General features: G+C 42.2%; 1 protein-coding gene across 7 annotated transcripts in view; it reads right to left on the reverse strand.

The window, feature by feature from the left end:
* The window catches only part of RUNX1T1 (RUNX1 partner transcriptional co-repressor 1), a 141,973-nt gene that overhangs the window by 2,326 nt on the left and 114,677 nt on the right, over positions 1-24,970 (reverse strand). For 6 of the 7 annotated variants that reach the window (XM_034763255.1, XM_034763252.1, XM_034763251.1 and 3 more), the window contains 2 exons: positions 21,682-21,750; positions 12,096-12,286 (listed from right to left, as the gene is read on the reverse strand). In XM_034763255.1, coding sequence (XP_034619146.1) covers positions 12,096-12,286; positions 21,682-21,750 — 260 coding nt within the window. The remainder of the gene's footprint in view (positions 1-12,095; positions 12,287-21,681; positions 21,751-24,970) is intronic. The other variant, XM_034763254.1, reaches the window with a different exon arrangement.

Here is a 24,970-nt window from a genome sequence, read left to right on the forward strand (position 1 = left end):
CGTTTAAGGGCATGCCTAAATCTTTGCACAGAGCCTAAGAGGCTATCACGCAGTAGCCCACAATAGGCCAAAGGACAAAATCCTTACTCAGTTCCCATCAATTGAGTCAACAGAATTTTTGCCTGGGAAGGACTTCACAATTTGGCCCACTATACAGAACATCACAGCAGCCTGATAGAGACAGAGTTTCCTACCCTCTAATGGTACATCAAGAAAGCAAGACTATATATTTTAAAAATTCCCTCACTTTTCAAATGCCATTGAAAAAGATATCTTTATCAGGAATAAAACCAGACAGAACCACATCCATGAACTTCCCGCTCTGAGCCCTACTCAGTGTAGCAACCACAGAATATGCCATTCACTTCCCTACAGTCCCTCGCAATGCCAGCTGGATGCTGGAGCACATCCAACGTACAAGTGATATTCCTAAACTACATAAAAAAAATCCCAATTACAGAACAGAACAAAGACTTAAATCCAAAACAATATTTTAAGGAAGTTAAACATTTAATTGGAGTCAAGTGGGTTCTTTAGAAAATAACCTGGTGTTAGTTCTATCCTTTTTTTGGCGCAGGAATATTCTGGCAGATGCAAGAAGAGTAACTGTCCAATACTCACTGGCTCCTTCAGATTGAAATCAGATGTACATGGCATTCTCAATTCAAACTGATTAAACACACAGACTAAACGAGGTAATTACAAATACATGTGCTGTGGACTTTTTTTTTTAATTTGTAAAATTGTTCACATCTTTTAAAACACTTTTTAAAAAAGGTGGAATTACGAACACACAGAAACAGATGTTTTTGATAGTTAAACTGTTGGAAATTCAGACTCCGTGTCTGGCATCACCTGGTTTTGATTCAGTGTTCATGATCTCAGGTTAATTCTGCTTAGACTCAGTCCAGTTCTGGAGTGGTATCACCACATTACTGCCATTCAGACTGGATAGCGTCACTATATTTTTAAATGCATTTTAACTTTTTTTTTTTTTTTTTTTTTTTTTTAAAACAAGCACACTTTTTTGTCACCACAGTGAAAAGTAACTTCAATACAAATGATTTTTGTAATTGTGTGCACAGCAATAAGCGGCGTACAATTCTATCTAGAACGTGCTTGCACAGAGTTACTTCTGAACTGGCAATAACCAGCCTTGCTTGGTTATACTGATTTTTAAAATTGCAGAATTGAGTATTCTTGTTCATTCCCTATCCAAAAAAGGGTCCTGATTCTCTAAGCAGACCTTCATGGGATGACCCTTTAGCCCACATGCAGTACCTCTGAAATCAGCAGGGCTCTCTACAGGTGTACAAATCCCTTAGTGTAGGTTTGATTGCAGTACTGGGTATATTCATTGTAAAAAAATTTGGTGCTGGAAAATGTAGCCTCTATCTAGTCAAGTTTCTATTCAACAAATAAAAGCCAAGTTTTTAAAAATCCTCTTTTTTGCCTCCCTCGTTGGACTTGTTTTGAACTTGATGTGCTAGATTTTACCTGAGCAGAAGTGCTTGTCCAGTGCTTAATTTGTGCCAGGCTGAACCCCAGCACCTCTAGGCTTGGCAGTTCATAGCTCTGGCACCCCTGGGCTTGCTGCATCAGTTATGAACGTAAAAAAATGGCTTGAGTCCCATCACCTCTTTCATTACAAATTAAGCACTGTGCTTGTCTCTTATAAATCTGCATAGTAGGATGTTACAAACTCTCAAGCTGGACCCACAATGTCATGATGCAACTAGCTGTCCCAAAATGCATTTTTGTGATAGAAAACAAAGTCACTTACATCTTACGAGCATTTTGTTGAACTGGCTATTTTATTAATTACATCATCTGAAGTCTCTACAATGCTTTGAACATGTAAAGCGCTATATGGGTGCTAGATTTTATTAAAACTCTTAGTCGCTCTACAGCTCTAAATCAACGCTTTATAAGCGATTACCTAATGTGTCCCTACATTGTCTGGTACATGCTTTTGTCCACTGTATGTATCAGTTATAATTCAACAGGACTTTACAACTTTAGTCTAATTGTGAGAAAAAAGGCACATAAAACTCATTTTAAAATTCTTGCACCCCCATTTATTTACCAAATTATTGTATTTAAAAGTACTAAAGAATAGTCTTTCTGTGTAAATTGGCAACAAGTATGCATTCGTGAGCAGGGGTGGCTCTATGTATTTTGCCGCCCCAAGCACGGCAGTCAGGTGGCTTTCGGTGGCGCACCTGCGGGTGGTCCGTTGGTAATGTGGATTCGGCGGCATGCCTGCAGGAGCTCTGCCGGTCCCGCACCTTCGGTGTACCCGCCGCCGAATTGCCACCAAAACCGTGGGACCGGCGGACCTCCCACAGGCACACCGCTGAAGGCAGCCTGACTGCCACCCTCACGGTAACCAGCAGGCCGTCCCACGCGGCTTGCCGCCCCAGGCACCAGCTTGGTGCGCAGGTGCCTGGAGCCGCCCCTGTTCGTGAGGATACTTGCATTGCCATGTTAGCTGTATTTTGTAGCATACAATCCACTGGTCCCACAAGGACTTCTTTTACAGAATAGTACAGACCTCACCATTGTTATCTGGGAATACACATCAAGGAACCAGTACTATGTCATGCTACAATCCATATGGTAACAATGTGTCTATATGAAATTGAGCAAAGTTTCTGTATTTAAATAAAGCAAACAATGCAGCTATGGATTTTTAATGTGATTTCATCTTTTATACAACCCCTTAAGTACTGGCCTAATGTACTGCAACACCAGTTCTTGTTTTGTACTGAGTTCCAGATGTATCCTAATACTGTAATGACTGGATCATAGGGACCTGGGACTCCTTGTGCACTTGTTAGGCTATACACAGAAGGCCAGATTTTCAGCCTATGTAACTCAAATTTAGTTTCACTGACTCCAAGGATGGATTGACTTAATGGAGTTTGGCTGAATGAGGATCTGGCCTTGAATCTAAGCCACAGGTCCCATTTTTATCTTCCAGAATAACGTTCACTACATCTCCCTCAACTCACAAAGTGAAATCAATTGTCATGCAGAAAGTCTTGGACCAAAGCTTATCCTCTTCCTGGTTCTGATCTACTTTATTTTCAAGATTTATCAGCTTCAAACAGCTTTCATAAAAAGAAGGTATGAGCAATATTATATGTTGTGACTGCAGCTCGTGTAGACATCCATGAGCTACCTTTAATATAATTAACTTGAGTACTGGAACAGTGAAGTCTCTTCAGCGCGGGCTGTAGAAGCTCACCAGAAACCCTGGGCACTTACTCACATGGCTAGCTTACACTAAAGCAGCTTCAGTGCTACCGGTACCCAGGGCTGGCTCCAGGCACCAGCTTAACAAGCAGGTGCTTGGGACGCCCAAGGGAGGGGGCGGCACCTGCAGCAATTCGGGGGCGGCAGGTCCTTCACTCCCTCTAGGAGCAAAGGACCTGCCGCTGAACTGCTGCTGCCGATCGCAGCTTTTTTTTTTTTTTTTTCCAATTGCCGCCGCCAATCGCAATCGCGGCTTTTTTTGTTTTTTGTTTTTTTTGCTTGGGGCGGCAGAAATGCTGGAGCTGGCCCTGCCGGTACCTGAGCTAGCTATATTAGAGCTAGCTTGGGTATATCTCCATAAGTTGTATTACACCCAATGTATACATAGTTGCACAGGCATTCATTGTCTTCAGGGGCTTGGTGCATCACCTCTTATTTCTGTAGTGCATGGCTCTAGTAGTGCTCACATAGAAAAAATCCTTTGTGATTGAAGTTTGGATGACAGCAATCTCTCTGGTGAGCAAAAGAACTAGTTTGATGTTGCAATGACTCAAAATGTGCAACTGCCGATTGAAGATCCAACCAGGAAAAAGAATCATTACTTAGTTTATAGTCCCAGTTGTCCATCCTGTGCAATTCTACTTTTCCATGAAGTTTGATGAGCTATTCCAATGCAGAAATGTGTCAACCTTCTCTCCCACAAAGATTGCAGAACCCATCAGACTTCCTACTTTTGCTGTTCCATTAGCGCATGTCTTATAGAAAAGCAATTGCTCCATCGCTGTTTAAAATGTGTGTGGATTCCTACCCTCCAAAATCCTTGGCAGTGCATTACTTCAACAGGTGCATGCAGCTAATAACTCTGAGTCTTTTTTGGCCTTGTCAACAAAGGAGATCTTGGAGATCTCTAGCACTAAGGCTGAATGTTTGCTGACACACTGCGTTTGGCAAGCCATTTTGCCCTACACTCTTGCCATAACTAGCCATCTTTTTGAAATATTTCCATTATTTTAGTATTTGCTTTGCTCTTCTATTTCCTGTTGAGACTTAGAAGGGAGCTGGCTCAAAAAAATAAAAGTATCATAAGATGTTAAAAGGTGATTTACTTTGAAATATCAAAATATGGTGCCATACTGTGCAGAGTCACTGTTAACAAAGTTTCTGACATTCTCCACTTTCCTACGAAAGGCACGTAATACTGTAGTGTTAAGCCTAGCTATGTTAAGAGCCCAGATTTCCTGGTATTGCCTGGAGGGAGTAATAATATTGCACCTACTGGAGAGTACTGGGAAACCTAACTGTCTGCACTAAAAGTTAATCAATAAAGAGAAAATAAGAATATGCATGGGTTACTGTTGCACAATGGTGTTAAAAAAAGCCATGAGCCAGTCCACCCAGGAAATAAAGGATGTGTACAAATACATTTAGGTGTATTTATACAGCACTTATTGTCATGGGGGATGATTTTCAAAAGTGCCAGCGTGACTAAGCAATACAAGTTCCATTGATTTTGAATGGGACCTTGGCACTTTTGAAAAGTCCACCCAAGTCCCATTGAAAGTCTATGCGATTTGTGTTCCTAAGTCACATAGCCACAATAGGTAGGGATTTTAAAGGTGCCAAAATACACCACCACATGCAAAATTGTCTCCAAGCTGCAGAAGTCTGGGATTAAGTAACAGGTGATAGCTAAGTACTCAGGGTTTACCCAAACCATTGATGTTTTATTGTTTAGAAATCCAAGCTGCGACCACCACAAATGAAATACATTAGCATGTGAATGTGTTTAGTGTGCAACAGGCATAGAAATCAGGCTTGTGTACATTACCTTTTATGGTTCAAACATGAGTGTGAAGTGTTAAGTTAGATGACACAATCCTGACCACAACTGACCGGTCAGCATAGACCAGGCCCCTTTGTGTTCACAAGCATGTCGTATACGTGTAATATTCAGACACACCATACAACTTGATAATGTAAACAAGCCTTAACCCTACACAATCCTTAAAAGCAGTGTTGGACCAGTTACACATTTGTTTTATCTAAGCAGATGTCTGAACAAAAAAAGCATCTGCTTCAACTGGAGTGAACTATCACATCCATGTTTTTTCCCCTTGAGAGTGGTGAAGAACACCGTGAGTGTTAGATTTTTCAGTGGCATTTTATACTGGAGAAGAGACAGATGTTTTAATTTTTTCAATAATCTGGCCAGTAAATTTACTATGTCTCTTTGCTAAGCTGTTCACCCTTACTATTAAAACTGATTTGCACAACAGTATGTTACAGCCAAAGCAAGCACGGCAGTCATTAAAGAGTAGCTGCTCACATATGTTTTGGTTCTTAGCCAAATCAGCTGATGAACGGATCATCCTTTGCCTAGTTTCCTTTTCTGTAATTGTAAGGAAGTAGTAGAGAAATAATTTGTGGTTCTGAAATAGTCATGCTGACAGGTAGGCCTGCTTCTGTCTTTTTGCTTTTAAACACACTATCCCTAAGAGGCTGTGGTTTACTTACAGCCCAGGATCTGTACAATTCCTTGGAACTCTCCCCATAAAAAACACCCGATGAGTGCAAGCCAATCTCAAGGTTTATGGAGAGCTCCCATTTTAAATACAATATAGGCACTGAAGTAATGGCATTACTCAGTAAATAAGAACAATGCAAACAAAAGCAAAAAAGCACCATCTGACAGGGAATCTGGTCAGTGGAGAAATAAAAACGATATACTATAATGCTGTGTGTCTCACATTTCTCAAAATATTGTGGGCCACTTCTTAAGTGTTTGGCTTCACATTACTAGATCATTAATACTGGATCAGCATTAATGAGAGTACATGACAATAAGCTCACTTTAATGAGATGGGTGGTCCTGACTGGTTACTTCCCCCACATCGTATCTTTGCTGCTTATTTCTTCTTCCTCATTGTTGACTTTTACTTAACTTTTACTGCTGAATCTCCTCTCTCTGCCTGCGACTCCCATTGCTTTACTCTCCTCAGCTCATTGTTCAACTTGGTTCTATTCTCTTGCAAAGCAGTAATTTTTCTTGTTTGATTGGCCTCAGAGATATGAACACCAGAGTTACGGACTGACCGATCAACTGGACACCATGTGAAACTGGAAGTAACCAATCAGGCAGCAGCAGAGACAAAAACAACAACAACAACAAAAGAACAAATACTGTATTGTACTGTGCCACAATCTTAAAGGCAGGCACATCTGGGCTGCTTGTCCCCCTCTCCCTATTTCAAATTCCTCCCCCACGCATGGGGCAGCCACTTATACCTAGAGGTGAAGCTGCTGGGACTGCCAGCCCAAGGCTGCTGGCAGAGCAGGAGCAGCACTGGGGTCTGTTTTCCCCACACACCCCGGGCCGGAATGGGGACACGGTTGCAGTTCGACCCAGGGAAAGAAGCTGCCTGCAAGGAAGCTGCCTGCATTGAGGAGGGAGCTCAGCTGCTGCTAGAACCTGGCTTGGAGTATCAGCTGCTGGAACTGGAGCCCGAACTGCACTTTGCTCAGAGTTAATGAACATTTCAGAGTGACAGATAACCTCCATTCCCGAGGTGTCTGTACCTCTGAGGTTCTACTGTATATAGAAAAGCTACGCCAGGGTAGTTTTCTTGAAGACTTAATACAAATGTTAAAGGTTGTAAAATCAAACACTCAAATGTTAGGAAATGCCAATAAGAGACAGGGGTCATGGAGATCAAATAGTATATGATCGTGTAATGAAAGACTGTATCATATTGCATATGCTCTCAGGAATCACAGGTTGTATGAGCAACCTTAAATCTGGCATATCCTAACTTTGGGGATTTTTACTTAACAGCCTGAATGTTCTTAGCAACTGAAAAAACAAATTCCATTGTGTGAAATCATGTTGACTCCATTTCCCCACCCCCACCCCAACTGGGTCATCAGCAGCATTGGAACCGAGGCAATTGTATCTACAGTGTATACCTGGCATAGTTTAGTAGCAGGAGTAGGTTGTTATCCTCTGTGTAGACCAGGCACCAGAGAGGGATGTGAACCAGACCTTGTTCAGTGACTTGTACAACTATGCATTCGACAGTGGAGGCATGTAGGGAATCAGGAACCTGAGCCCATATGTTCTATTCCTGGCTCAGGAAGGACATGTGTGCAAGTGGTTACAGAGAGCACAGTCAGGTGCATACATTTTACCATTAAGCATTTATATTGCAGTAGCAGCACATGGCCTCAACCAGGCAAGGGCTCCATTGTGCCAGACAATATACAAATGCCTTGTAAGGAGAAAAGGTGGCTGAGTGAATAAAATGTGTGGCTGCCAGCTTAGAAATCTGAGGTCAAATCCTAACCCCACTCCAGTGGTGTACAAGGGCCAAAGGAGTGGAGCTGCCATTGGGAGAATTTTTCCCAGTCATGGGCAGAGTACAGCTGATTAGTGTGGCCCTACACTGATCTCACCCGCAGTCTTCTAAATAGGGTCGTGCCAGGGGCAGAATGGGGAGTGGTCGGAGACGTCTGCATTCCAGACTGGTGAAGCCAATGAGCAGCTGAGTAAGGCTACTGTAAACTGGACTAATGTAGGCTGATGGCTTCATCACCCCTTGAGCAGCCTAGAACCAGGAAGGTGCAAAGACGGCTTTAAGCCACTTTTGTCCGCTCCATTCCTGGGCTGCTTCTTTTGAGTGGCATCTCTGGGCACAGAACAGAAATTGGCCCCTGAGTTTGATTCCCAGCTCTACCAGAAGTGACCTTTTGCAACTCTCAATTACCCCAGCTGTACAATGCTGGGAAATTATAGCTGCTGGCGTCCTGAACTAGAGGCATGGAGGCCTTGCTCAATTAAAAATAGAGCCCCGCAAATCCAAGGATATCCGCTTTATACCCACATCCACGGATGCAGATATCCACGCACCATTTTTGCAGCTCGCAGCTTAGACACAGATACAAATTTTGTATCCGCGTGGGGCTCTGCAGCACACACTCACCACATGTCACCCAGCCCTCAGGCTCCAGCTCATCTCTCTGAATCACGCTGCAGTGGCAATATCCCGCTGGGTATTCTAGGAGCTTTAGTCCCCAGCTTGCTTGGACAGAGGAGGAAAACTACAACTACCAGAAGGGAGTGCGACCATGTGCTCCTGCCCAGTGAGCAAAGTGCCATTTTAAAAGAGGTGTGGTTGTAATTTAAACTAGCATGTGGCAGTGGCAGATGCTGTGAGGAGAGTAGTTGTCGCCGTTGTCTATCTCGGCCAGGTCTGCGTGTATTAGAGCTGCTGCAGCTTCATAGAGGTATCCAAGCCCGCGATTGGGAGGGCGGCGCTGCACATGAGGGCCCAGGATTGTAGCCTCCTTTCCTGGAGTGGGGAAGGACGTATGGCCGGGACAGAGTGGGTGGGCGGTAGGGCAGGAGGTCTCCGGGGGAAAAGTGGAGGGCGGTTGAGGGTTGGGGCTTGGCACAGCTTTGCATCACTGGTGCACGGTGACCTGTGGAGCTATTAGTAGAGACCTGAAAATCCACTGATATCCGCTTTATATCCGTGGATATCAACATCTGTGGGTTGCGGATATCCACGGATCATTTTTGTGGATTGCGGATCGGATGCGGATGCAAATTTTGTATCCACACAGGGCTCTAATTATAAGGGCTGCGAAGTACACAGAATTAACACCAGTTCACCACCAGTTAGAGGAAAGAGCTGTGATTAAAATTTAGTCCCTTCATGGTGTTCACCTTGCCTTCCTGTATGCCTAAAGGGTGGGAGCAACAACAACCTGCTGTCTAGAGATTTGTGCCTAGGAGCATGCTCAGTGCACTTAGCACACAAGGAGTTGTGTCTGGCTGAAGCATGTACAGTACACATGTAATTTTAGAGATTTTAGCAACATGTCTCTAACAAGGTCTATTGAACATAGAAATGTACTGAGGTTTGTATCTTTACATCTGGTACAAAACAGGATGGATTCTCACAGAGAGATCAAAAGATTCGTCTCTGACCCCATAACAAATTTCAAGTTTTTCCTTTGAACCCTAAAGGGCCTAAATCTTTTCCAAAAAGGAAAAAGTTGTAAACCTGCGTCAACATGGGCAAAACTACCTATTTTCCACTAACCTCATTCTTGGCAATGGCTGAACCATTTTTACAGAACCTTAAAAAAAATCATTCCAACAGAGAGTAAATTTTACCCAAAGTGGCTATAGTTTGGTAACATTAAAAGCAACTGAAAATAGAGGCTTATAATGGACAGTGCTAGACTACATAAACTATAAGATAGGTATGGTTCCCATACACCATTGCAGTAGGGTTAGGATTTGGCCTCAGATCTCTAATCTGGCACCCACAGATTTCATCCACTTAGCCACCCTGTCTCCAAAAAGGGACCGTTACTTACAATGCATTGCCTGAGTGAAGACTGCAGGACCAGGCCACTAGATTTGTTTTTCAAATAGATTTTTAAAGTCTGGTCTGATCTTGCCAGGATGCTTGCCAGTTGACTGGAGATGAGATGAATTTAGAGGCCTGCAAATAATGTTTATTCACAGGCTCCGGGGTAGAATGGATATACTTTTTATCCACATCCCTTTGGAACCAGGCTAAAGGAAAACTTTTTAATTTGTATTTCTAGGCAATTAACATACCAGTAAACAATACCTCTGGAAATGAAACTGTAGTGTTAGATAGAGATGCTTGTTCCTATGTTGCCACTGCCAGAAGTGCTACCATTCAGGAATCCAGGAGAACTTGCATAAAAATGCCCAGTGTGCATTCCTTTGGGTGCACTCTTATTTGGGGGAGAATGGTCTGTGTGTATTGGCAGATAACAGGTGTTGCATTGATCCCGGCTACTGTATATTTACTCACTAAACAGATTAACTTTACAATTTCCTCTGAGGCAGTTACCTTTGGAATTTCAGCTTTCATAATAGGAATCATTTGTATTTACACATGAAAATGATACCAGTTTAATGATCATAGCTGTCAGACAATATGTCAGACAAATACCCTTTATGCGACTATATGAGGGGGGGAATGTCCTTGAATATCTTAGCTACAAAATGCCAATAATTTGAATTTATGTCTCATTTAATTCTGCAATGGAATAGTTGGTACTTAAAGGGTGCCTACACTTCCCTTAGTCTCTCTTTTCCTGAGAAACTTTCAGATGCTGAAAATTAATTCCTTTTGTCTTCTTGTTATTCATCTGTTACGCATTATGGAAAAACTCTGGGCATCCAATGTTCCCACAATGGTCTTTCATCTCCAGAGAAGTCTGGTATGAATTAAATTCTTATGCTTTCTCAAATTATGGCTATGTATTGCAGCATGCCACTGATTTATCAGCTTGTGATTTTTGCCAGTTCTTTCAGCATGGTGCAACTTCCTAATCTGAATCTCTTCAACCTAAGTCATTCTTCTACATTACTAGCAAATGCAGTAATTAAAATGCTTTTGCAATAATGTACATAAATATACATTCATACATAATGCGATACAACACACCTATTAGTTTGCCAATTCCCTCTGATATGGAATTTGCATAAAAACATGCTTTTCTACATTTTTTTAACATCTCCCAATCAGAGCAATAGTTTATGAGAGCAATGTTCTCTGGTTACCATATTTTATTTTGAAATAGCTGTTAAAGTGGCTATCATAAATTTAGCAACAGTTTATAAGGGCATTTTTAATCATGAGTTTCCTTTCCACACGGATGTTAATGTTTCTTTCTTCTCTAAATGACATAAGATTTCATTGTATCCAAAACACTTCAGCACTGGCAATAAGTCTGTTGTTCTTTCACTCCTGACTTCCTGCTATATATGCTGCCATATGTCCCATACCACAAGAATTCAAAGCTTCCACTATCATGTTCAAGTCTGAATTGAGGTTTACCATGCTCATTCCTATTTTACTCTTTGTCGCTCTTTCATTCTATTTTTCTCTTGCCAGATGCTGTTTGTCCCGCCCTTCAGCTCACACATAATCTCTGTAGCTGAAATAATAAATTCTAATTAAGGAAACATTCTTGCAACTCCGCATACACATTTTTTTCTTCCAGGAATCTAGTTTTGTGCTGATCATGTCAACACAAACTCCCTCCCTTTGCAAAAAAAAAAAAAAAAGTAAACAAAATTTTAGCTACCTTGCTATAAGCCTAAATAAATGTCACTTATTTTGGGGACATTACAATTTCATTATTTATCATTGTTCATTGAATGTTATTTTAACCCAGGGCTGGCTCCAGGCACCAGCTTGTCAAGCAGGTGCTTGGGGCAGCTACTCCGGAGAGGGGCGGCACGTCCAGCTATTCGGCGGCAATTCGGTGGACGGTCTCTCACTCCGGCTCGGAGCAAAGGACCTCCCGCAGAATTGTCGCTGCGGATCGCAATCGCAGCTTTTTTTTTTTTGGCTGCTTGGGGCGGCCAAAACCCTGGAGCCGGCCCTGTTTCAACCACCAATTTTAAGTAGATTGTGTTATTTTAAAGTATTTTAATTTTACACCTAAAGTAAATGGAAAATATACAGACTATATTCCCATCACTGCATTATTCTTATTGCCTCATTCTCTTGCTCCCAATCAATTTAAAGCCATTTCAGACTTTTCTTCTGAACCAATTGTTGGCCACTGTCGGAAGACAGGATACTGGGCTAGATGGACCTTTGGTCTGACCCAGTATGGTCGTTCTTATGGTCTTAGACAAAGATAAACAAACAAACAAAAAATGGAAAAAGTATTAATTCTTTATTGCAAGATGCTGGGTGGAGTCAAACTCTGACAACAAGACTCCGCTTTGGTATACTTCTGAGTAAACTTTGAGATGACTCCCCTCCTACTGAACTCCTTACCTCACTTGAATCTTCCTGTTGATTGATAACAGCTAATGCATCCTCTGCAGCCTGTCGCTTGGCTTCTGCAACAGTGCGCTCCATTTTAGCTCTCTCTGTAGTGATCATGTCGTGGGCTTTCCGTTCTGCCTCTGACACTGCCTTTTGCAACTCTGTCATCGCCTGACGTTTTACTTCATTGACTGCTTCCTCTACAAACAAGGCAAGAAGTCTTCATCAGCACAATAGGTTTGGTACAGGACTGTTTGATTAGAGGGAACAATGCACAAAGGAAGCATATACCCTGCTAATAGTATGCCTCATCACTTCCTGAAGTAGGAGAAGGATGAAATTGAGTCCCTATTCCCTCCTTCTACTTCCCCATCATCTGAGGAGTACATAAAGTGCTCAGATAGTAAATGCTGGGCAGTATAAAAGTGTAGCTGTTTCTGATCTTCAATTTATCCTTTTGTATCTTTTTGAATATTTTGCTTGACAAATTTGTTCTGCAGAGGACTAGATTTATGAAAGAATTCTATGAAAGTAACTAATTGAGAAATGACACTGTGAACATTTTTAGCTCTAGGCACTAGAATAATACCAATAATAAATTAATAATAATAAGTAACATTCTGGTTTTAATCTTCTGTAAACCAGGGCAGGACACTGGTATACACACCCTTAAAGGCATTGATAGGTTCTCTGGTATATAAAAACCCAATGTAGAGTATAATGAAAAGGTGCTCAGAGTTAATACACCTCTTAAAACAAAGTCATTGATAAACAGATAATCTAACTTTAGTGCTTCAAAAGTCATTTCCTGAATATGTAATTTTCTAATGCAAAAGGTAAGTTTCAATGTTTCCAGTTTTGTGTCTAAACACATTGCTTTTTTGTTTTAGTTCTTACCAATTGATCTCTGTTCCAAACCAACATTTATATTTTGAAGAATTAGGCCCTGATTCAGCAAGTCACTTCAGCATACTGAAGTCAACGGGAAGTAGGCACACACACAGACATGTGCATAACTGATTTGTTAAAATCAGAGCCTTAGTGTTGTCTTAGACAGATATAAATCATTGCAATTAAATTATCCAGTATGAATTAGTGTAATACATTCTACTAGGCTACCCTGTAAAACATGAGTTGTCATGAATTGGTTATTCAGTTTTTGATGCAAGAAGAATGCAAAGATTTTACTAATGTACAAGCTTTCAACTGACAAGTAAAACAAGTAATTTCTTTTTTAAAAAATTAACTGCTCTAATTAACAAGGAAACCATCCTCCCCCTGAATTAGTTTATCTAATTTTCATCTTTATTCAAAGCAAAATGACAATGATTAATTGAAAATTTTAATAAGCAGTAATTATTAACTTGGCAAACCTAGTACCAATTAACACTCTATTAAAACTAATTATGACATGTTTCACTCAAGTGTTTGCACTTAATTGTTTCACCCACTTAAAAAGCACCTTAATTAAATGTTCTGTCTAATTAAAAACATAGATTCCTAATAAAAATGTTTGACTGTAGATTAAAAATGTAAGAGTTACAAATGTGCTATGGTTACTTTGGGTTTTGTTCAGTATTTCACATACATGTGTGCATATACAAGTGTGGGAAATCCACAACTTTCCCCAGTTTAGAGCTCTACATTTGCAGTTGGTAATCCCAACACTTGAGGTCATTTGCTTTGTTATAGTAGCATCATTTAAAGAAGCAAATTTTTCAGATTATTGTATTATCATGAATAATCCTAATTTTAAAGTACGAATGCACAATCCAAATGACACATATTGACTTTATTTGAACCTGTTCAAAATGATAACTATTTCTGTTACGCTAGTGCCTATTGAAGTAGGCTCTGTACATACATGTGTGAATAAACAGTCTCTGCTCCAAAGAGATATGTTTAAACTGAAGTTTTGGAGAGGAAAGAAATAAAATTAGAGATAAAACTTATGCCTTTATTTTATGAGGCTAAAATATGCCTTTATATTACCATACCATAAATGTTGTTTGTGGGGAGGGCATCGGGAAAGGGGAAAATCATACCCTTCAACTATACAGCCAGGGCCTAATTTACTTTGAATATTCAAGGTGAATTAAAATTCTATCTAAGTGGCAATACAGGACAATAATTTTTGCTTACGATCAAAGCTGCAGCTTGACTAATTGTATATGCAAATCAGGCAATTTATATTTAAATTATGCATTCCTATTCTAGTCCCACAGGCACACACAGATCAGCAAAGGGAATTGGTAGGACATTTGCAAGGTGCTTGAATATTTATTGCCAACTGCAAACATTCTCTGATCGCTTGAAAAGAAATATACAGCAGCAAATGTACAGATGCAGTTTTATTACCATTTTTATAAAATTGAGGCAACTTAAATACAGACCTTTTACATTGTATGAACTACAGTTATTAACAAAGCTGATTTTTTGAGAGAAAAATCTGTAGTCTTTATGACATTTGCTATGAATGGAAATATTTTTAAAAATGTGTATGAGGCACTTTCACTGCACTATATAATCTTGTCAAATCTTAATCTAATATTGAGAGGTTTGCAGTGGTTAGAAATCCCAGTTTAAACTGTTTTTACAAGATTTAACAGAGATTTCCTACTTCAATGCTTTATACACATTTATTCCAATAAACTGTTTTTATTTTAATTACTATACACAGGGCCAGCTCTAGGATTTTTGCCGCCCCAAGCAAAAACAATTTTGGCCGCCCCTTCCCCCCCCCCCCCCTTNAATCAAATATAACTGAAAACCCAAAACACCATTTATAGTTCATCCAAAACCAGAGATATTTTCATTCTGCCCCAGTTTGTGGTCTCTAGAATGTTTTAAAACACTTTGACAACACCATTTGAGCCTTTGAGTAAGTTTTTACAATACAGAATTAGATTATAAACTATAGTAACTGAACCTATTTCCTCCCACCTTATGTACAGTCAGGGCCGGCTCTAGACACCAGCAAAACAAGCTGGTGCTTCGGGCGGCACATTTTTAGAGGCGGCATTCTGGTGTGGGCCATGCCGCCCCTAAAAATGTGCCCCGGCCGCCCTAACTCATCTCCGCTGCTGCCGCTCACACACCGCTGCTCGCCCTCCCTCCCAGGCTCTCAAACCCGGGAGGGAGGAGGAGATCCCGAGCGGCCGCGGCGCGCAAAACAGCTGATTCGTGCGCCACGGCCGCTCGGGATCTCACCCTCCCTCCCGGGAATGAGAGCCCGGGAGGGTGGGGGAGCAGCGGTGTGTGAGCGGCAGCAGCGGAGATGAGTTAGGGCGGCCGGGGCACATTTTTAGGGGCGGCATGGCCCACACCAGAATGCCGCCTCTAAAAATGTGCCGCCCGAAGCACCAGCTTGTTTTGCTGGTGTCTAGAGCCGGCCCTGACTGTACATAAGGTGGGAGGAAATAGGTTCAGTTACTATAGTTTATAATCTAATTCTGTATTGTAAAAACTTACTCAAAGGCTCAAATGGTGTTGTCAAAGTGTTTTAAAACATTCTAGAGACCACAAACTGGGGCAGAATGAAAATATCTCTGGTTTTGGATGAACTATAAATGGTGTTTTGGGTTTTCAGTTATATTTGATTATATAAATGGAGAGTTGATATATCAGGTGTGATATCTGATTGTATTAATATAACCACAAACAAAAGCCAAAAAGAGATAAAAGCTTATTTGGTTTTTCAATCACAAAGCAATAACAGTGTTTCAGTGCGGTACAAATATATGACCCTACCTCTAAAGGAAACTGTTCTTCCACATAAACACTTATTTTCTGCACATTCTATTATTATAGATAACCCATAATAATTGTAAATGCTTTATTACTCCTGAGGAAGTTCTGCGCCAAAAAATTAAAAAATAATGAACACAATATTTTAAAATTCTGCAAATTTTATTTGTCAATAAATAAATGTGGCTCCCGCATGGTAGTGGGGAGCACAAGCCACTGACTGCATTGAGGTGGGAGATCACCCTGAAGCCCCCACCTCCGCCAGTATAGGGACTCAGCAGTAAGGCTGCACCTAACCCTGACACAGTGAAAGGGCTGGGCCTGCCCCAGAAACACTCTGGTGCCCTGCCTCTCTGCGCCAGGTGAACCAGGTGTGGGTGGGTAGGCTCAGCCCAGCAGGGTACAAGTGTGGGGGGACTCAAGTTGTGGGGTGAGAGGTTTCTGTATGGGGCAATCTGGGCATGGGGAGCTCAGTCAGAGATCTGGATGAACAGGGGCTCGTTGGAGGGTTCTGGGTGCAGGGGCAATGGGACTCTGCAGGGGATCCAGGTGAAGGTGGTTGGGGCTCAGCAGGGGGGGTCTGGGTGTGGGGGGGCTTAGTGTGGGGGGGCATATGCTGGGGGGAGTGGGGCTTGATGGATTGGGGGTCCAGGTGCAGCTGGTTGGGGATTGCTGGTGTGGGGGTCATCAGAAGGGTCCAGGGTAGGGTGGTAGGGCTTGTCAGGGTGAGGGTTCGAAGGGCCTGCTTAATGGGGGAGCCCCAGCTGCTGCCGAGGGGACGCTGCATGCCAGGCTCCCACTTCCCCTCCTCCCACCCCGATTCCCCTATCCTTCTCCATTCCCCTCTCCTCACTCCCACATTCCCCTCCCCTGCCCTATTCCACACCCCCTTCCTTTCCCACTACCTCTTCCCCCCAACCCCCTTCCATCATTTCCTCCACCCACCCTTACTCAGCCCCACCATGGACACTCACTGTGGCACAGAAAACAGGAAGGCTCCCAGCACACAGAAGGGGAGCCCAACTGACACTAGGACCCAGTAGGGAGCGTTCAGAGTCAGCAGAGCAGAGAGGAAGCCTCCTTCAGCTGGGCAGCTCTGCACTTGCAGAAATGGTGGTGGGAGGCAATGGCACATAACCCTGTATTCCCCCCATACCTCACCTCTCTTTGGAGGGGGCAGTCTCCCCCGCCAAAAAACTGTGTCCATGGTCTTCCCTGCCTCTTCCCCAGTTTCCCTTTGCTTCCCTGCCGTTTTCTGCAGGAAAGCACTGGAATTCTGCAGGGGGACCGTTTTCTGTGGGCACGTAGTCACGCAAAATCCTCCCAGTAGTAAGGCTTTATGGACAGTGAGGCACTGCAGATTTGATTGTCACAGTTCAAAATAAAACCCATGTTACTTGGGCAGTAGCTTGATGGCAGTTATGGATACTATAAGAAGAGATTTTACTTTCCTAGACAGACAATACTTGACTTCCCACAGAAAAAGAGTAATAGTGGCATAGGCCACCACTTCCCTTCCAGAGAGAGAAAGGGTGATTAGTTTCAAATATCAGAAAGCATGAAAAATGTGGCTAAGGACGCACGAGTCTAACAAATGTATGTATAAGACCTCTTAATTTCCTCACAACTGCTAATCGTTTGGGTGCCTGTTTAGTGTTTATTCATGGGTTCAGTTACAACATTCACTCACGCTGAGCTGCTCTTACTCATGTGAGCAGCCCCAGAGAGAGAGGCATTCAATAGGACTGCTTGCAGGAGTAAGCTCTACTTGACACAAACAGTGTCTTTTGGCCCTGACCTTACATACTGAAATCAATGGCATTCTTTCAACTGACTTTTATGGGAGCTCAATTGGGTTGTTATGGTTCAAGCCTGCAAGATGCTGAGCATGCTAACCCTGCTCCAACAATCAACTAAGCAACTAATTAACTTTAAGCATGAAGCTAGTCCTAGTGAAGTCCACAAGCTAAGCACATGTTGACATAAATGATTTGCTGGAATAAAGCCCTGGACTTTAAACTTGTAGAAATTGCTCACTAATGTTTTGATGCTTCAGCTTTTCAATGCCCAACTGGAGACAGCTATGCCTGATTTTCAAATGTTTAATCCAGGGGTTGGCAAACTTTTTGGCCCGAGTGCCACATTGGGGATGCAAAACTGGATGGAGGGCCGGGTAGGGAAGGCTGTGCCTCCCCAAACAGCCTGGCCCCTGCCCCCTATCCGCCCCCTCCCACTTCCCACCCCCTGGGACCTCACCCCCTATCCACCCCCCCCTGCTCTCAGTCCCCTGAGTGTCCCGGCCCTATCCACACCCCTGCCCCCTGACATGCCCCCCTGGGATCCCATGCCTATCCAACCCCCCCGTTCCCCATCCCCTGACTGCCCCCCCAGAACCTCCACCCCATCCAACTGCCCCCTGCTCCCTGCCCCCTGACTGTCTCCTAGGGTCCCCCGCCCCTTATACAACCCCCTGGCCTTGGCCCCGGCTCACTTACTGTGCCGAGCAGAGCATGCAGAGCAGCATGTCTGGCTGCCGCGCCAGCTGAAGCCAGACACACTGCCACTCTGCTCGGCAGGAGCACGCAGCTCCACCGCTCAGAGCGCTGCCCGCACAGCGGCTGTGAGGAAGAGGGGGGGACAGTGGGGGAGGGGCCCAGGGCAAGCCTCCCCGGCCGGGAGCTCAGGGGCCCGGCAGGATGCTCCCGCGGGCCAGATGTGGCCCGTGGGCCGTAGTTTGCCCACCTCTGGCTTAATCCCTAAATCTTTCAACTTCAGTTGGAGTTGTGTGTGCTCAACAGAGATGACCTCTTGAGGTCCCTTCCAACTCTGATATTCTATGATTCTATGAACACCTCTTTAATCAGGACTTTGGTGTCTCAAGTTGGTCACTCAGAAATGGATGCACCCAACATTAGTAGGCACTTTTGAAAATATAAGCCTAAAATTTACTTTAAAAAAAAGCTGCAGGTTTTGTGACCTTATATTACTAGATAAACATAGCAGACACATATGTGACTAGCAGAAAAACAGCACAATGACCTCACCGCACATTAAGCGATGGGGCCCTTTTATCTGGCTTGTCGGAGAAGCTTGTTGCCCACTCAAGGGCTAGAGAACCAAAGAGTTACCTGCTACATGGGGGCAGATTCACACCAAGTCAGCATAAGGACACTGATCCATTGCCCCCAGGTGCCCATGCCTGTGGACTAAAAGCCTCTTTTTCACCTGGACTAGGCATGAGCTGCACCTGCCCTCCAGGGCAGGTGCAACCCATTAGGTGACCTAGGCGGTTGCCTAGGATGCTAACATTTGGGGGGCGGTGACCGCGGTGGCCGGATCTTCAGCTGCCCCAGTGGTTGGCGGTATTTCGGGGGCGGGACCTTCCGCCGCCTCTGTTGGGGGCGGCATTTCAGGGGCAAGAACTTCCGCCGCCTAGGGTGGCAAAAAAGCTGGCGGCTCTCCTGCTGCCCTCTCACCCACAAAAGTAGTTAAATTAACAGGTTTCATCATGATCTGCTGTGAGAATTATGCTAGTTGCTCCTTTCTCGGGCAGCTGGGAGGGAATTTGTCCCTCATCGCCAGATTGGCCAAGGCAAGGTGGGGTTTTTCGCCACCCCCAAACTGGGCTGGGAGCTTAGTGGGGGCAAAACAACCACAAAATGGAGGTTAAACTGTGGTGTTGCAATTCATTCTGTAAGCTTGGGGCAGATGTCCAGAGCAGGTACTCCATAGGAAATGGATACAATGATCAGATAAAATGAACGGGGAAAGGATTTAAAGGAGGTATTCTTTAAAGGAGCAGAAATAGGGGAAGTTTGGGACTCCTATGACTGGCAGGGAATCAGTCACCTCTTCTTTATAGTCCTCTTAACCCTCATTTGACGAGGTGGTGGTGGCAAGGTCACAACAGCAGCTTGCCTGGGAAGCAGGATAGGCAAGGGAAAGGACTGCTAGCAGCCCCTCAGGTATATGTAAATGATTATGGAATTACTGGCACTGTACAATTTTATCTGCCAGGTACACTCAGACATTTAGGAATAAAACTGAAGACTAACCACATCCAGGGTCTCCGGTCCTTCTTCTTGCATAGCTGGACAGTGATTATAGACATCTTATTTACGATTCTCTCAATCAAAAACTATGTTCAGTTAAAATTAAAGATCCAATTTAAACCCATATAAGCATGAAAACAGAGTTGGGACTAGAACCAAGTCTGAATCAAAATCCCAGATCCAAACAACCCAATAGGACAAATGTTCATAAGGTGTTAACTGACACAGCTCCTTTCGCACCAGCTGATGATCTGGGCCCAGAACTTGAGAACATTTGAAATTTGATAACAGCCCCTAAATTTTGCTGCCATCTCTAGTAAAGTGTGAAGCACCATTCTTCTTTCACTTTCCTGTGTCTAGGAATTGCAAATAATTTGATGTGTCAAGTTTACAGAATTTGCCAAGCAGCAAAACCTAGAGACCCTATGAAGAATAAAGTTTCAATTTCAAAAATTCCTTTATGCAACTTGCTGTAAATTATGTTTTTTTGGACTCCATCATATTTGATCATTGTTTCTTATTTTTAAATTAAGATACTACCATAAATAAAGGAAAAAGGGAAACAAATGTGCCACTGACATACCACAGCATCACATTTTAAGGCTAAGTTTCCTTTGGACATCGGACAAAATTGTATGTTGAATGAGTTGTGTTAGTTATAGCATAAACTGTGATAGCTAAATAAAATATGCTTTGAACACATATCAACAAATATGTATTCCAAAAGATGAATCCACAGTACATTAAATGACATGACTATGTCTATTGCATCAATATGCCTTCATAACATTGTGTATTTTTGTTCCGTAATAAATAAATAAATAAATAAAAACTCTAATGAAAAGCAGTTATAGGACAAAGTAGAAAATCCTGAAACTCCTGTATCTGCCATTTAATCATTAAAATTATGGGTCACTTTATCAAAGGCAGTAGCAATGGGACATAAATGTGCCTCTGCACCCTAGCATTTGCACAATCAAGCAGACAGTTGCACATGCAAAAATCAGGCCTGAGTGCACACAAACTGGTAGCTGAGCTCACGCCCTGAGGATGAAAGCCTAGCTTCTTTGAAGTCAATGGCAAAATTTCTGTTGACTTCAATGAAGCCAAGATTTCATCCCACGACAGCAATATGATCCCTTCCAGTGAACCCCTGTGCTCATGCCAAACTTCATGGAGTTCAGGGAGTTCTGTACCGTTCTGCCAATGCAGAACAGATCACAACATCAGGGACTTAGTGTGTGCAAATGCTGGTGCAACAAATATGAACACAGTTGTGCAGATGCAACATTGTATCCATCTTTGAAATTACTGTGTTTAAGAGCTGTGTTTTAAATCTGACTGTTGATTAACAGCCATGAAATATTACACATTTTTTTCACATTACAATCCAAACTCTGTATTTTTCCATTTTTTTAAAAAAAGTACATATTTATGTTTTCTTTTCCCTTGGAGGTTAATGGTGTGGAAATCTTCAAATTTAAAAAATTGTCAAACTTTATTTTTTTTAAATTGCTCACAGACGGAAACTTTTGTATATCAACTTTCAGCCTGAAGCCATTATAACCCCTGAAAATTGGGTTATTTAATGGAAATATTGACAGCCCCTAAACTGTGGTGGCAGATGTTTTTATAATAAAGATTATTTCATGTTCTGATCAGTTCCAGTTTAGGATTATTAAATAAAATTTCTTTTTGTTACTAGTAAGCCCTTTCTTTTCATTCCTCACATCAGTGCATTAACAACTGCACACAGCTGCCAGAACACTAAGCTCATGTTTTTAAACAATTCTTACCAGCTTTCTTCCAGATCTCCTCTGGCACATATCCAGAAGCAGGCCTATGAAGGAATTCCCGATGTGATTCTACAAGAAGGAGCGGGACAGGGTGGGGAAAAATAAAGAGTACTGTAAGCAATGCTTAATCGTTAAACAAGGCTTAGAGAAATGCCCTTTCCCTTTGCTTATTAGTCAGACAAAAGCATGTGAATATCACCTTTACATAAAATAAAGAGAACACTATGGCCATAGCCCATAAATGTCACCTAGACCAGTTAAATGTTTGGGATTCTAATGTCTCCTCTCAAGCCGAGCTGTTACTATTTCACTTTATTTTTATTTTACAATGTTTAAAGCCAGATATGTATAACAGTTTGCAGCCTCTGAAGGCTGGTTTTGCAAACCTACTGAGGGATAGACATTTTTCTTCCTTTGTAATCATATTTATGAAAAGAATAATGCAATAGTTTGCATTTGGCACTTCTATGAAAAAGAGAATGGTTACTGCTGAGAGGAAGAAAAGCCAAGATGTGATACTGATGATCAAATAAGCCTTCCACAGATAAAGAAAGGAGCATTTCTGTATGCCCAAACCTACACTTCTCTAAATCTCAACAAACACTATAGGATCTATCTGCAAAATTTTCAAAAATAGGAGCTGAAAATCAGGTTTCTAAATCCATATCCCTAAAAAAGTGGCCTGATTTTCAATTCTCCTATTGAAAGTCAGGTCACATTTTATAGGCTCTTGTCTTAAATAGTTTGGCCTGTGGGCTTGATTCTAGGTCCACTGAAATCAACAGGCGCTTTTTCCACAAACTTCAAAGGGCTTTGGATCAGGCCCTACATAAACTTGGCTGCAACAATTCACTCTGGCCTAAAATTTAACATACAAAGCAAAGGAGAATGCTCTCTTTTTAAGCAAACTTTCAAAACAACCTCAAAACCTCCCTTTAAACTATTTTTCAAAGTAATAAAGGAGCGTTTAAAAATAATAAGAAAAGAAAAAGAACTTTAAGATGCTTTCTGTTGCCTGCATGACCAAAAAGGCAACAATACTTGGATTTAAAGTAATTAAGTTTAGCAAACAACTAGTCTATAACAAAGTATAAGCATTTTTAAAAGGTACTGGTAAAAGTAAAAAAAATAAATAAATCTGATATTTGATTTTGAAAACCAGTAAGTGCACGTGCATAGTTCTTCTGAGTTTTCCTGCACAGACCAATATGGTTTAAAGTTATTAGTAGATAATACGGTATATGGTTCAAAAGCAGTCTTTTGCAGACAGGCATTTATCGACTAGTATGTTGAACCATTAGTGTCTAGAGCAGTGGTTCTCAAAGCCGGTCCGCCGCTTATTCAGGGAAAGCCCCTGCCAGGCCAGGCCGGGCCGGGCCGGTTTGTTTACCTGCCGCGTCCGCAGGTTTGGCCGATTGCGGCTCCCACTGGCCACGGTTAGCCACTTCAGGCCAATGGGGGCTGTGGGAAGCGGCACAGGCCGAGGGATGTGCTGGCCACCCTTCCCGCAGCCCCCATTGGCCTGGAGCGTCGAACCATGGTCAGTGGGAGCTGCGATTGGCCAAACCTGCGGACATGGCAGGTAAACAAACCGGCCCAGCCTGCCAGGGGCTTTCCCTGAACAAGCAGCGGACTGGCTTTGAGAACCACTGGTCTAGAGGGGTTGTTTTGTTTTTACTTTGCACACAAGTACATATAGTACTATTTACGTGATGGTTGTCTAGTAGACCTTTTTAAAAAAACTGCATTAAGAAAACAGACTATATTTAACATTGCTGGTGTTACTAGTGCATTGTTCAACTCATGCCAACATTCTTATCAGTTATAAGTCTGATTTTAAGCATCCAGGTGAAGGTGTTGCAGACTGCTTACCATCCCATAAGTGAGGTACAACAGGGAAAGAGAACATATCTATAGATTATGGCAGATTTAATAGTTTCATGTCCAGCAGATAGTAGAGAGTTCTCTTTACAGTTCTGTTCATCACTAAGGAAGGTGTGTGAACAAAATATCACCAATTACAGCTGGATGGAACATTTTGAGATTTTGACAAAAAAGATGAAATTTTAGTGAAAATTTTTGCATCTTTTCAACCAGCTCCAATCACCATGATACTGTCATTAAAAAAATTCAGACCTGATTCTAAGAATGCATATACATTTACTATACTCAGGGGAGTGAGACTCCACCAAGTTACTCATTCGCAGTTTCAGCCTATTGATTATCATACACTTCAATGTTCTGTGAAGATCTCTATCTTGGGCGTCTACAGTGACCAAGAACTTTCTTATTGCTTATACCCTGCCTTCTCCACGGAAAATAAGTTCACTGGAAGTGTTCCATTTGATTCAGGGAAGGAGGAGTAGGTGGCAGAGAGATCTCAGACTCACTAAATTTGAACATACTAAATCACTGGTACAAAGTCAGCATGTTTCTGGCTGATGGTACAAACAGAAGTGAACAAAAGTTGTGGGATATTATCAGATACAGCAAAGGTATCTTGGGGAGCAAATGAAGAACTAATGGATTCTAAACCCACAAAACAAGTCTTCTCTTCTGTCCACTTTTCCCTCATTTGTTTGTCACACTCACTTGTGTTTTGTATTAAATTGGTTTGTCAGTTATTTGGGTCAGGTACCATGTATTCACAGAGAACCTAACCCACTGGGACTACAAGTCTGAATAGGCCCTTTGAGCACTACTGCACCATTACTACTACTAATAATACAAATGAAAGAGGAATGTGGTATTAGGCTTTTAGGTACACAAGTCTTTCAGGAAATGGAATTCAATGACATCAGTGACCAGGTTGCCAGCTAAATGTTAAAAATTTCCAAATACAAAGATCAATCAAGCTCATATTCAAACTGCATGTCACTTACATAAAGAAAGAAATTTGCTGTAAGGAAGAATTAAATCAAGATCTTGTGAGAGAGATTTCCACAGCTTGGAACAGGGCACAAGAAAGAAAAGAAAAAAGGAGCACTTATGATTCTAATAAGAAACACATTTCCAAATAGAAAAAAATAATGAATGTAGATATGCTGAAGTCAGCCCTGATAGTTCCATGAACAGCAAGACACACGTCTGCATGGAACTAAAGTACAGGAAGTGACTGAAGGACAGTAAAAAAGGGGGACATAAGATGAAGCCTCAAGAGAGCTGCTCATTAAAAACAAAACAAAACAAAAAACATAGGGGACTTGAAAATCTGGCAAGAAACACAAAAAACTACTCACAAAAACCAACAGCCCAGTCCTAAAATATTAGATATAAATCAAATTGAAAA

Source organism: Trachemys scripta, chromosome 2 (genome assembly GCF_013100865.1).
Source record: "Trachemys scripta elegans isolate TJP31775 chromosome 2, CAS_Tse_1.0, whole genome shotgun sequence".
Classification (NCBI taxonomy): Eukaryota; Metazoa; Chordata; order Testudines; family Emydidae; genus Trachemys; species Trachemys scripta.